Source organism: Dermacentor variabilis, chromosome 8, assembly GCF_050947875.1.
Source record: "Dermacentor variabilis isolate Ectoservices chromosome 8, ASM5094787v1, whole genome shotgun sequence".
NCBI classification, from domain to species: Eukaryota; Metazoa; Arthropoda; class Arachnida; order Ixodida; family Ixodidae; genus Dermacentor; species Dermacentor variabilis.
Genome location: NC_134575.1, coordinates 12,503,375 through 12,515,970, shown reverse-complemented (window position 1 = coordinate 12,515,970; position 12,596 = coordinate 12,503,375). Strand labels below are relative to the sequence as shown.

General features: G+C 43.0%; 1 protein-coding gene across 1 annotated transcript; it reads right to left on the bottom strand.

The window, feature by feature from the left end:
- Window positions 1-612: 612 nt before the first annotated feature.
- LOC142589637 (ankyrin repeat domain-containing protein 55-like) lies at window positions 613-12,058 on the bottom strand. The gene is made up of 4 exons (XM_075701159.1): window positions 11,772-12,058; window positions 11,454-11,616; window positions 10,552-10,703; window positions 613-8,129 (listed from the first exon to the last, which is right to left on the bottom strand). Exons 2-4 carry the CDS (start codon window positions 11,597-11,599, stop codon window positions 7,654-7,656), a joined length of 774 nt encoding a protein of 257 aa, XP_075557274.1. The 5' UTR covers window positions 11,600-11,616; window positions 11,772-12,058; the 3' UTR covers window positions 613-7,653.
- Window positions 12,059-12,596: the final 538 nt, after the last annotated feature.

The following is a 12,596-nucleotide window of genomic DNA, read 5'->3' as shown; positions in this document are numbered from 1 at the left end:
TTTCCTTGTTGCGCTATTATGCATCCAACAGTGACTTGCAGAACTTATTCTGTTCTGATGTAACATAAACAGTTGCTTGATGGGGAGCAGTAGGAAGGTAGGAGAGGAAATAGTCAAGTGCTTGCACTTTTTGTGCGTGCATTAATGGGTTCTGCCTGTATCAACCAATCGGAGCATGCTTTTTGGAGATAGCTTCCGAGGACATAGGGTTCTTCCAAAAATTCCTGGGGTAACTATGGTGCCAAGATTGTTAAGATACCATGGGAACAATTGCCAGTTAATACACATGGATTTGTCTAGTCTGCATGCTTGCAATCCATGCAATATTTTTTTAAATGCATAAGGATACACACATGCACGTGAATGATCATTGCAGAGTGTTGCATTTGTAACAATGTTTTGTTGAAAATAAACTACAACGTCATTTGAAGGCCAAAGCAGAAAGCATAAGCCAATCCATTACCACGCTGGCTGAACAGCATTACCTGCAGCTCCCCTAGACACTAGCACAAAGCTTGCCTCGAATAATAGTTGTAGGATACTTCATACAGGCTTGACAACAGGAGCACAACAGCATTTTTTTGTACAGAATAATGCTTGCACAGCATCAAGGCAATCTCATAACCTTTATTCAAAGGCGTGCCACCAACACAACCACAAAATGCATCTCGCCACAGCACTGCATGCGTGCCACATCGAAGACTAGGCAAAAGAATAAACACCCAGACTTTGGCACCAACTTCTCTGTACCTCGAGGAAGGTTGCACACTGTCTTGCACATTGCCCATTAAGCCTTGCACACCTGTTCCGGCTCTCGCAAAATAACAGTGAGATTCATATGCGTGCGAGTCTGCACAGCTCAGGGAACACTGACGAAAGGAGGTCTCTCCTGCTGAGCCGCAAAATGGCCAACGGCAAATAACGAAGCTTCCTGAACCACGCAGGAACAGTTTTGCACAATCGTTACGTGTCCATACAACAATCGTACAATGGCCATGGGGCACTGTGATCATATTTTCACCAAGGGTGCAGAGGCAGACAGTCACAATCTTCGTGATCATGAACATGTGAGCACTTGATGCTGGGTACTGGCAGAGCATTCTGGCAGAGGGATAGTACACTCTCATGGTTTGTCTAGAAGATATACATTGTGCATGTGAGCAGTCTGCTACAGTCTACTGCCAGACTAAAAGTAAATGCGCATATGCACAAGACTGCATGTTCCGTCATTTTCAGACGCTGTGCCGTATTGACGGTAGCACACGTGTGCGTGATTGGGCAGTGCGTCTGCTAAACCTATAAACAATGAGAATGCACCAGCCGCTCACAATAGTGCTCTGCCTCCATCAAGTGGTATGCGATCCTGTGTTCACAGTTACGTAGCCTATGACTGTACAGTCACACACAAAATGAAGGTGATCACTTTACGCGTAAGCAAGCTGGATTACAATGTCCTGATGCACCAAATCTTTTGCAAAGAGTTCTGGGACGTGCATAGATTTAGATTCTTCTCTACCTTTTTTACATCCTGCAACATCTCTTTTTCAGGAGATCAAGGTCAAGCCGATGTGGTCACAACCACCTCCATATCGGCACGACTATACTACTACTTGTTACTTGCTGCTGGCTCTAAGATACTGCCACGTAGCAGTACTACTGCCCGCTAACACGCACAACCTCAGAGTGACAGAGGACTCTGGAATCCACTACATGCTCAAGTCGGCTCATTGCTTCCACGTGATATGTTTGAGCAGGCTGCTACCACTATGGCAGGGAAACTTCTGTGACGCACAGTACATCACTTCTGATCATACATCACTCATACAGTAACCACTGAAACCAGCAACCCTCGTCAAGGTGGGGCTCTATCTTACTAGACTTTTTCTAACCTGCTATTCCAAAAAGTCTAGTTATGGGCCTAAAGCTAATTATAGGAAATTCTTTCTAATAGGTTCAGCATGCAAACTGACGTCAAATGAAGGAGATTTCGTTCAAAGACATCACCACTCATCCACACTTTTAAATTACAAGACAGCAGTGCTAACTGATCAACAGACTTGACTAGAGAGAATACAGCACTGTTTCACAGACTGCATAGTGTAGGGTATTCTGAACGCAATAAATAGTAAGACAGCAGTGAAAATAGCGAACATCTTCAAACATTCCCCAGCCAACAAGTCACACTACAAACTCGATCTTGCGATAAATAAGATGGCGACGACAATGACAAAAATCTTCAGCCACAACTTTTTTTCCCCGCTGTCTAGATAAACAGGCTACAAGGTCGAGTCTTTGGTCTACTGCAAACGTATACCAGCACAATGAGAAAGACTTGCGTGTACAGCTCGTCGACCGACTCAAAGCATCACACTGAGAATCTCAAGGCACAGAAAGTCTTCCATAAGTATGCAACTTCAGTGACGTAGTGCACTATAAATGCTTTCTTTGTTACCATCTGCTATCATTATGGTACTATTGCACCCACGACTTCAGTGAAAACAGCTTCACGGAGATCATAAGTCAGCAAAGTAATTGAGTACTATACAAGCAACTACATCAGCCATTCAAAAGTGACCAAAGATATGTTACTATACAGAGCAAAAAAACGCACCATATAATCTGCATAGAAGCTCAAGTTATATCTCTGCAGGAGCAAGAGGAATAAACAGTTTAACTTAACAGATGAAAACAGTTTTACAGACTTCATCTGCTAAGAGAAGTAAAATATGTAGGCATAAGGAAGGGTCGCTACCATGTACAAACGGACCTCATTATGACAAAGTCACATCTGGCTTTACCTACCGTTATAGTATGATGTTTTTTGTAAGCGTGAACTCGTTACATGATGATGTCAGTGAGAAACGTTTTAGATTTACATCAGTATCAAATAATCTGTTATACCGAAGTTCAATTGTACCTTCGAACTTTTTATGCAGGGTGCACATAGGGGTACTTGCCATGGTGGCAGTCACTATCTAGTACTTATACAATACAGTACAGTGCAAACGAAGTGATTGTAGTATTGATATTAGGTGGAAATTGTGGTCACATTCCACACAGAAATGCTACTGTATGTTTAAAACTTGTTCCGGGCAGCCTCGCTAGCTAAGGCTTCGGCTGCCTCCAGGTCCCAAATGCAGTCAGGGCCTCTTAACGAGAGACCACAAACGAGCGTAATTTGCATACAGTTAACTGCATCATTTATCGAGAACGCTGTAGTAAAATGTGATTCCCCCCCCCCCCAAAAAAAAATACATATATATATATATAAAGGCTACTCCAGCGGGAAAGCGATTGCTCCATCAAAGACATCGGCTCCCCAAGGCTAGCACAAACCATCTAACAACCTCGCGTGCTATTTTTAAAGTGCTGAAATCTGTGTAGCATTTACAAGAAAGGCATATTCTATATTAAGGCCATTTCAAAAGTGAAGATCATGGGAAACGCTGATAGTTTTCATTCTGAAATAACTCTCACGTTTATATTTCCTACTGATAAATAAATGTGGCCAATGTGATGCCTGAGGCAGATATCTATATACGAAAGAATGTGGATATACTAACAGTGCACGAAAAAAAAAAAAATAAGAACAGCTAACCACACGAACACTGTCTTCATCCAGCTTATTGCACAGTTAGTACTATACCCACACATTACCAACTTCTCACGCTTTCAAATGAATAATATATTTTCAGGCTTTCATTAAAAAACTTAAGCTGCTATAAGACTGAATGCTATTTAGGTGCTTCCTTGATGAGTGGATGAGCCTGAATATGTTGTTTGCCAAGCTCTGCATAAACTACACTATGTTGATGTGCTGCGAGTACTGTGATAAAAACTATCACACTTCGTGTGCACAATAACTAATGCTTCTAACGCTCCAACTGCGTGAAGAGAACGTTTGGCAAATCTAAATACTTCAAAATTTTAAAACCTCCTAAACAAGGCCATCACCCAAGCACATCCATTGCAATCTGGCCAACTTGAGACCTGCAGCTGAAGTTGACAAAGTCTGGTTAAAAAACAATGCTCATGCTGTTTGCAAATTAGTGTGTTCTTATTTTTCTTACATGGGAGTGCATTTTTTACCCTTTGTTCTAAGCTGAGAAAAACTTCAGCACTGTAATTAAGCTCATCACGGTATGTGACAAATAACGCTGCCTTTTCAATACATCAATTGTCATGTGAATTTCACACACCATTCTAACTTGTTCACTTTATCATCTTGAGAAACAACAGCATAACTGAAATATCTGGCCCGCTTGAAAGAAAAACTAACAAGAAACAACAAATCAGTTTAGATTGGTAGATTATTCTTTTGTAAGCAAACTCAATTTCCAGGTAGTGCAAGTATGAATGTTAACTAAACTGACAAAACGAAGGCCCATTTTGCATTGTTCAAATTTTCTGCCCAAACCGAAGAACTCAACTGGACATTGCAAATTTCACAATATCTTCACATACAAGGTTGACTCTCTGCTCGCTTCCGGATGCAACACAACTTTGTTTTTTTTTCCAACCAATTACCTAGCCCAGAGCAGACGCTGCCAAAACCTACAGTATCATAAGCAGCTGGTACACGAATTTCCACGTGACAATGCCACCAACCTTCTTTCGTTCTTACACCCTTTTCGGCTTATCACGCCTAAGCTCGCAGAAAAGCTGACCTATTCACAAATTTCAGAAGCATCAACCATATTTGCAAGGTCACTTAATGTCTCTCTTTATCATCCTATTATTTAAAGCTTCCTTTAGCAATGCAAGGTATAATTATCCCGAGTATTGTGGCTAACTGATTTTGTTACACCAGGCATGCGGCACAAGCATAAAACCACTCAACCCTAAGTCGCCACAGCAGATGACATAAGAACATGTCACTCCTGTCCTGATCCAGTTCACTTATCCAGATCATTTTCACTCAGTTACCATTCCAGTTCTCACTTTGAATTACACAACTAGTCATTCTTTAAGAAAAAAAAAATAAACCATCACATCACCAGCTGACCTCTATTCCAATGTACAGAGCTCAGATCTGTTGTGAGCAACAGGTGAGTACATGGCCAGCAGTTATGACCATGTCACATTCTAATACCATGTGTTACATGCGCATTATACAAACTGTGTTATAAAAACTCGTATTATAAAAACCAGATATTCCATGTCTCTAGAGGTGGGCGGGGGAACTCTGCATAGCACCAACAGCATAAGCCGCACTTTTCACAAGCACTAGTTAGTTTGATACCAGCACTAGCATACACTGATCATGCAGCAAAATTGGCAAACAGCTGGCAAGTGCTTTATCATTCATGTCTGCACGTTCCAGTACCCAACCTCACCTTTTCTCTTAATCAAGCTAGTGGACAGAAAAACTACGACTCATATCCTTTATGTATGATGTTATACGATCCTGACGTCAAAAGGTCATCTGGGTTTTGCAGAACAGGCTTGTATAGTTGTACTAGTTGCTATCAGCAGACAGTGCAAACATAACTGCCAACCAAATTCACTTTACTGGCTTTAATTGACCTGCACTTGTCTGACCTGCACGAAGCCTAGTGCTTCGTGACTGTATATAACTGGGTCACTTTTATGTGCTAAGCACAAAGGTAAGTAACTGTGTACAAAAGCAAATATTGAAAAAGTAAAATTTTGGATCCCTTATAAATCTGAAGTCTCTCTAGGTATGCAATATCTAGGCAGTGCTTTCTCCATGGACGAAAATGGGCAGTGTCTATTAATGACAGCTCTATCTATGTCTCAGTTCAGCAAACAGTTTACAGTAAAACCTGTCATATTTTATGCTGGTTGTGACAGTAATTGAACCTTCTCACTCGTTTGCACCAACCGACACACAATATAGGCATGTTGTTAGGCAAGCTTGTGCTCGCTAAATGCTGCACTTGTAACTCGAAAAAAAAAGAAATAAACTGACAGGCAGGAAGATGCACAGGAAAAGGCTTCACAACAACAAGGGACAGAGAGAAAAAAAAAGAGAAAAAGATAACCTCTGCATAATAAATGTACAGTGTGCAACAAAAGTTTATGGAACATCGCATTTGCGAAAAACCTGAATTCCCACAAAGTCTCGGTGCGCAGCCTCAAGTTCAGAGTTTCAATCTGTGGTAGCTTTCGTGACCTACAAGGTGGACCACTGTAGCACCATACCTTAACAGAACAGAAATTTCCATTTGTCAAGAAACCAATATTCTAAAGCTTTTGTGGCCGACTGTACTATAGCAAACAAGTAGAATGCAAACAGGTCCTTTCAAATAACATGTGTAAACGAGCAGAATTTTGTTACTAATAAGAGTGAAATTCATATTCCCCTACCAGTGTATTATTGCACGCTTAAGTTTTAATAAAGCTAGTTAACATGTCCCGCATCCCTACATTACTCTTCCAATACTGATGCTTCTTTTTTTTTAGTTTTTTCCATTTAAGTGTTGTAGAACTAAAAGTTGAGCTAGGAAACACGGGCATATGAGAAACGAAAATGAGCATTCTTTTTGTCTTCTGTGCATTCTCCTGGCGTCTGTGTTTGTGCATGTGCCGTTTCGTACTCTGAATTAATAATAACTTGCTGAGCTCTTTATGGGTCCAAGTATTATATATTTTGCTGGAATAAAACAATGCAAGCACATAAGGTGTCGGAAGTTTACAGGATGTCAGTTCCATGAAAAAGTTGAATTTCCAAATAGTTTGTGTCTCCAGTCAGTAAAGCTGCACAACACTTTTTGTTCCTGTATACCAGTACAGATGTTAAATTAGAGTGCCAGGATGAATGCCCAGGCTGCAGAAATATATATTTCTTTTTTCTCACAGGTACTGCGCGTCTTAAGTTTTCTACGTTGATAGTAAAATTCTTAAGCAGGTTCCGATGCACCTGTTTTTTTCCTAATTTAAAGTAATTTGTTCTTGGCCTAGTTGGTTGATACTTGATGAAGCCGTATCAGTGCAAATAAAACTGACACAAAGAACAGAAGAGAGTGCCCGTGGTGCCTTGTCTTCTGTTTTATTTGTGCTGATACGGCTTCATCGGGTATCTTTTTCCTAATGTGGAGCTTTGCCCCAGGTTTCCTTCCAACTGTATTTGTTTCATGCCTAACAAGACGTTCAGTACACACAGCCCGAACGTGCCAGCGCTGGGTGTCAAACACACAGGTCACCACACACTCCTGCAGCGGAATCATGTGCAACTCGGGGACCCACAACTCTGCGGGCTCCGCATGCAATATCTATACTCTCGCCAACTCCACGCAGTGTAGTGAAAGCTACAGGTCGTGCCAGCCAATTAGAAGGAAGAACCAGAAGAAGGGGCTCCTTGAATAACCTCCTCTGTTCGCCCTCCACGTGATGCCAACTGAATGGAAGTTTAACGCAAGGATCAGCAGTACACAATGGGCAAGCCCTCCTTTCCTTCTCAGACTACACAGCCAGCTCTTTTTAAGGATTGCTTAGCAACACTTATTCTTGAGCTAGTCAGTTCATACTTAAAGCAATAACTGCAGCGTTAAGACAACAGACACAAGAAAGGTGACAGGCCGATCGTTTGCCCTGACAAGAGCCCTAGCCTTTGCTGCACTGTGGAGTTGTTGAGAAGGTGTGTGAGTAGCGATTTCTTCGAAAAAATAATCAGGTAATGGCCCCACGACATCAGCGCTGACTGCTTTGCATGTAGATGTCCTTGAGCATCACATAATCTCTGATTCTTCTGGGCATGCCCTCAAGGTCCCGACCTTTTGGTTCCCTCCTACCCTCCTGGCCTATCCAGTAGGCCCGCCTAGCCAGCCACTGCAGGCTTGGTGGCGACACTTTACCGGCACCAAAACCAGCGAGCCGAAACACAGTCAGCAGCTTTACGTCCCCACGCTCCATCGCCCAGGCCACATCGTCTTTCCCTGCTCCGTCGCAGGAGCCGTGGGGTGCTCCGGCAGCAAGAAGCATGTCGGCAATAGTGTGTCGCGCACCGTAGCGGGCACACAGCCATATGGGGCAGTCGGCGAAGCATGTGGTGCCACGCACGCTGGAGTTGTGGACGAGGAGAAGGTACACGAGGTCGCGCCGTCCATGCTTGGTGGCAAGCCAGAGAGGGGTCTTGCCAAACATGTCCCTACGGCACACGCGGATGCCTGCAGAGAGACTGAGCTGTAGACTGAATGTGTTCTTTTGCATTCTAAGTGATTTGTGTGAACCGACAGCTAGCTAATCCACCATTATCATTAGCTGAGTCAAGTCTGTTGCAGGCTAAAGTCAACAGTCAAATTTCTTCTACTCAAACAGCAGAGTAGAAGTAAATATATGCTGATCATCATCACCATCAACAACAACCTACTTTAAGTCCACTGCAAGACGAAGGCCTTTCCCTTCGATCTCTAATTACCCTTGTCCTGCGCCAACCTATTCCAACTTGCGCCTACGAATTTCTTAATTTCATCACCCCACCCAGTCTTTTGCCATCCTCTATTACGCTTCCCTACTCTTGGTACCCATTCTCTAACCTTAACGGTCCACCGGTTATCTAACCTGCACATTACATGACCTGCCCAGCTGCATTTCTTTCTCTTAATGTCAATTAGAACATCGGCTATCCTTGTTTGCTCTCTGATCCACACCGCTCTCTTCCTGTCTCTTAACGTTACGCCTAACATTCTTCGTTTCATCGCTCTTTGTGCAGTCCTTAACTTGCTTTCGAGCTTCTTTGTCAGTCTCCAAGTTTCTACTCCATATGTTAGCAACGGTAGAATGAAATGATTGTACACCTTTCTCTTTAGTGATAATGGTAAGCTTCCAGTAAGGATCCAAGTATGCCTGCCGTATGCACTCCAACCCAATTTTATTCTTCTATAAATTTCCTTCTCATGATCAGGGTCCCCTGTGAGTAATTGTCCTAAGTAAACATATGCCTTCGCGTACTCTAAAGGCTGACTGGCGAATACTGAACTCTTGTTCCCTTGCCACGCTATTGATAATTATCTTTGTTTTCTGCAAATTAATCTTCAACCCCACTCTTACACTCTCTCTGTGAAGGTCCTCAATCATTTGTTGTAACTCGTCTCCAGTGTTGCTGAACAGGACAATGTCATCTGCAAACCGAAGGTTGCTGAGATATTTGCCATTGATCCTTACCTGTAAGCCGTCCGAATTTAATAGCTTGAATACTTATTCCAAGCATGCAGTGAATACCATTGGAGAGATTGCGTCTCCTTGTCTTGCCCCTTTCTTTATAGGTATCTTCCTAATTGTAGAGATTTAGGGTAGCTGTGGAATATTTGTAGATATTTGCAAAGATATTCAGATTATATAAGCCTCCGCTACTCCTTGATTGCGCAGTGCCTCTATGACCAAAAGCCTTTTCGTAATCTATGAAAGCTACGTAGAGAGGTTGATCTTACTCTGCAGATTTCTCGATCACCCGATTGATTACACGGATGTGATCCATTGTACAGTATCCCTTCCTGAAGCCAGCCTGTTCCCTTGGTTGACTGAAGTCAAGTGTTGCCCTTATTCTATTGGAAATTATCTTTGTGAATATTTCATACAATACTGTAACTAAGCTAATGGGCCTATAATTTTTCAATTCGTTAACGTCTCCCTATTTGTGGACTAGTATAATGTTGGCGTTCTTCCAGTTCTCTGTGAACCTGAAAGTTGTGAGACATTTTGTATAAAGAGTTACAAGCTTTTCAAGCATGACGTCGCCTCCATCTTTGATTAAACTGACTGTTACTCCATCTTCCCCTGCCGCCTTTCCTCGTTTCATCTCTTCTAAGGCCCTTCTAACTTTATCGCAAGTGATAGAAGGAGCCTCTGTAACCTGTTCAGTACTACTTTCAAAGGAGGTCTCCTGGCTGCTCTTGTTATTGTACAGGTCGGTATAGAATTCTTCCGCTGCTTTTACTATATCTTCAAAATTCCTGATGATGCTATCAGTGCTAAATAAAGCATAATTTAAGGTATATTCTAGAATGACATGGCATTAAGCTAGTTGGCGGTCTTCAGAAGTAACATTTTGTGTGCAGAATAGACAACACAAAGAAAAGAGACAGCGTAGCGCCACTGTTATCTGTCGTCTTTGTGGTGTCTATTCCACATACAATGCATTTACTTCTCATATCTTGAGCTTTTGGTGCACTGTGGCCATGGGATGAAAACAAAAAACAAAACGCGCAGCAACCACGATTCCACATGCTTGCCGCTCATGCGCATTTAGTTTTCCTGACAAGGGCACCTGTAATGTGCATTGAACTGTGAATTCTCACTTTGCGTTAGCGAGTGGACATTTGCTTCTACCAATATGTAGCTGCAATTTCTTAATCATTTAAAATTATCTACTGCTTCCAGTTGTACATGTATACGCTTTATAATCATTTTGCTTATGAAACTATGCTCAAAAACCATTTTGACTTTTAATAATGAGGTCCCCCTTTCTTTTAATACTAGAAAATGTGTGATGTGATTACGAAAAAACACGAGAACAGCAACGATGAACACAGCCCAGCTGTCAAGTTTGTAGACACAAGTGACAAAGCACAAATGTTGAGGGCAACATACTAGGGTTTCGAAGGAGCATCTTTGCTATGTCGACATTTCCCAGGCGGCAGACAATGCACAGCGGTGGTTCCTCACGGCCAACACTGTCTCGACTGAACTGGTTCACATCAGCTCCAAGGGACAGCAGAATCTGTGCAGTGTCCCATGCTTTCCTGCAAGTAAGTCGTTATTCGTTAGAGCTATTTATATTCCATTTCACCGCCTTTGTGCAGGGCTGCAAGGTTGTGTCAGCCAACCAGAAAAGAGACCTGCATGATGAGTTCCACCATTGTCTGCCTCTGATTACCCTTTGTGTGACGCTTCCATTTGTGTCAGTGTCATGGAAGTGATGTAATTGCAAAAGGATTGTGAATTTGGCAACTTGTAAAACATTCATGATGATGAGTGTCCAGAAACACGAGGCCAAGAAAGAAAGAGACTAAGACGAAACCAAATTTCCTGAAACATGCAATTAGGTCTCGTTATTGAATGGCTGACACAAGTTCTACCCTTCACTGCACTGCATGCAGTCGGTGAGATATGTATCATACAAGCACCATTTTGCAAATGTATACCCCAATTTCCGCGGTTATGAGCTACCATTGTTACTATTTCTATAAACATCTAGAAAATCTAGAAAATCTAATTGTTTATCATGGGTGCGAAACAAAATTAAATGAGGGTAAAATGAGTGGTGCTCCAAATCATTCCAGACGGTAATTAAAGACTCGAATTTTCCTTACGAGATGAGTATCAATGAAAATTTAAACTGAATTTGAAGCCCTTTCTTAAATTGCAGTACCTCGTAATTCCGAGCGTAATCGCAAGAAATCGCAAGGTGCCGCAATTATCGCGCGCAATCACTGGCCGGGGGCGTTTCTTGCACATCCTGTACGCTGCCTAAACAGGATCGAAAGGCTGACCTGCACAAGGCTGCTCCCAGAGGCGTCGCTCCCTGGAGCTTGGCGTTGACGTCGCCTCCCAAAGAGACGTGCCTGACGATGGCTTCGATGTTATGGCTGGTCACGGCAAAGTGAATGTCTGCGGCGCTGCCCAGCTCTACCTTCATGACGGCAGCAGGCTTGCCTGTTTTAAAAATAGAAAGGAACCGCGCGGACATTTCGGCAGTCGCCTACGCAGCCACTGTTTACACAACGGCGGAAGCTGGTGCGCCTCGCGGGGTGCACATCGGTTGCGTGTTTACGCTTCGCGACCAAGGAAGGATCGATGCACTACATTACCGTGGTTTCCGAAAGTCTCGACTCCCACGGCCCCCAGGAAATCGAGCTTGGAGAAGTCGTCGCCACAACAAGATCTCAGAATTAGCAGTGGCTATGCCTTGGTTAGCTCGACAGATGTCGCCTTTCACAATAGAACAATGCACGTGACAATGTCAGCTGTCGAATGCAATGTTTACATGGGCCCCACAGCATTTACAGCCGCCACGGCGACTGGAGCTACCGTCGATCCATTTTCGTCCAAGGACGCATTGAGTTGATGAGAAAAGCGTGTCCCAGCTAGCACAGCGTTTCCAGATGCCGCCCATGACGTCACTCAGAACGCCATCTTTCCGATTTGACTTGCGTACTTACCGAAAGCTCCGGCCAATGTAAAAACGAAATCGAAACCATCATCGAAACCGACTACTTTATATTTTGCACAAGAAGTGACACGGAAGCGTATCGTGACTGCTGCTATTGGAATCATAGCAGTTATGAATATAAAGGAAATTCAACCAAGATGATTGAAGTGAGCTCAGTCGGCAACGTGCAGGGAAGTGTACCGTACTTGCCCATATGCTGCCGGGCTTTGTTTATGTATGCGAGGGTAAAGTTAGGTTTCGGTTCACGTGCGTAATTTGCCACCTCAGAGTTCTTAGTTATTGTTGAAGAGCTGTATCGAACTCCAGCCCATCACCTCGTAGCCAGTAAGTATGGCACCTTTCGTTTCACTGCATGTAGACGCACCCAACGTTTATAGATACATTATCTATAGAAGAACTTCTTGCTGGGCAAGTGCTATTTTTAAGGCGCCAAAAAACAACACACAGCACACAAGAGAGGACA

Coding starts and splice junctions, on each gene's coding strand:
- LOC142589637 (XM_075701159.1), bottom strand. CDS start 11,599: ATGAAGGTAGAGCTGGGCAGCGCCGCAGACATTCACTTTGCCGTGACC. Junction 10,704..11,453: donor CTGGGAGCAGCCTTGTGCAG/GTCAGCCTTTCG, acceptor ACTTACTTGCAG/GAAAGCATGGGACACTGCAC. Junction 8,130..10,551: donor GATGCTCCTTCGAAACCCTA/GTATGTTGCCCT, acceptor GTCTCTCTGCAG/GCATCCGCGTGTGCCGTAGG.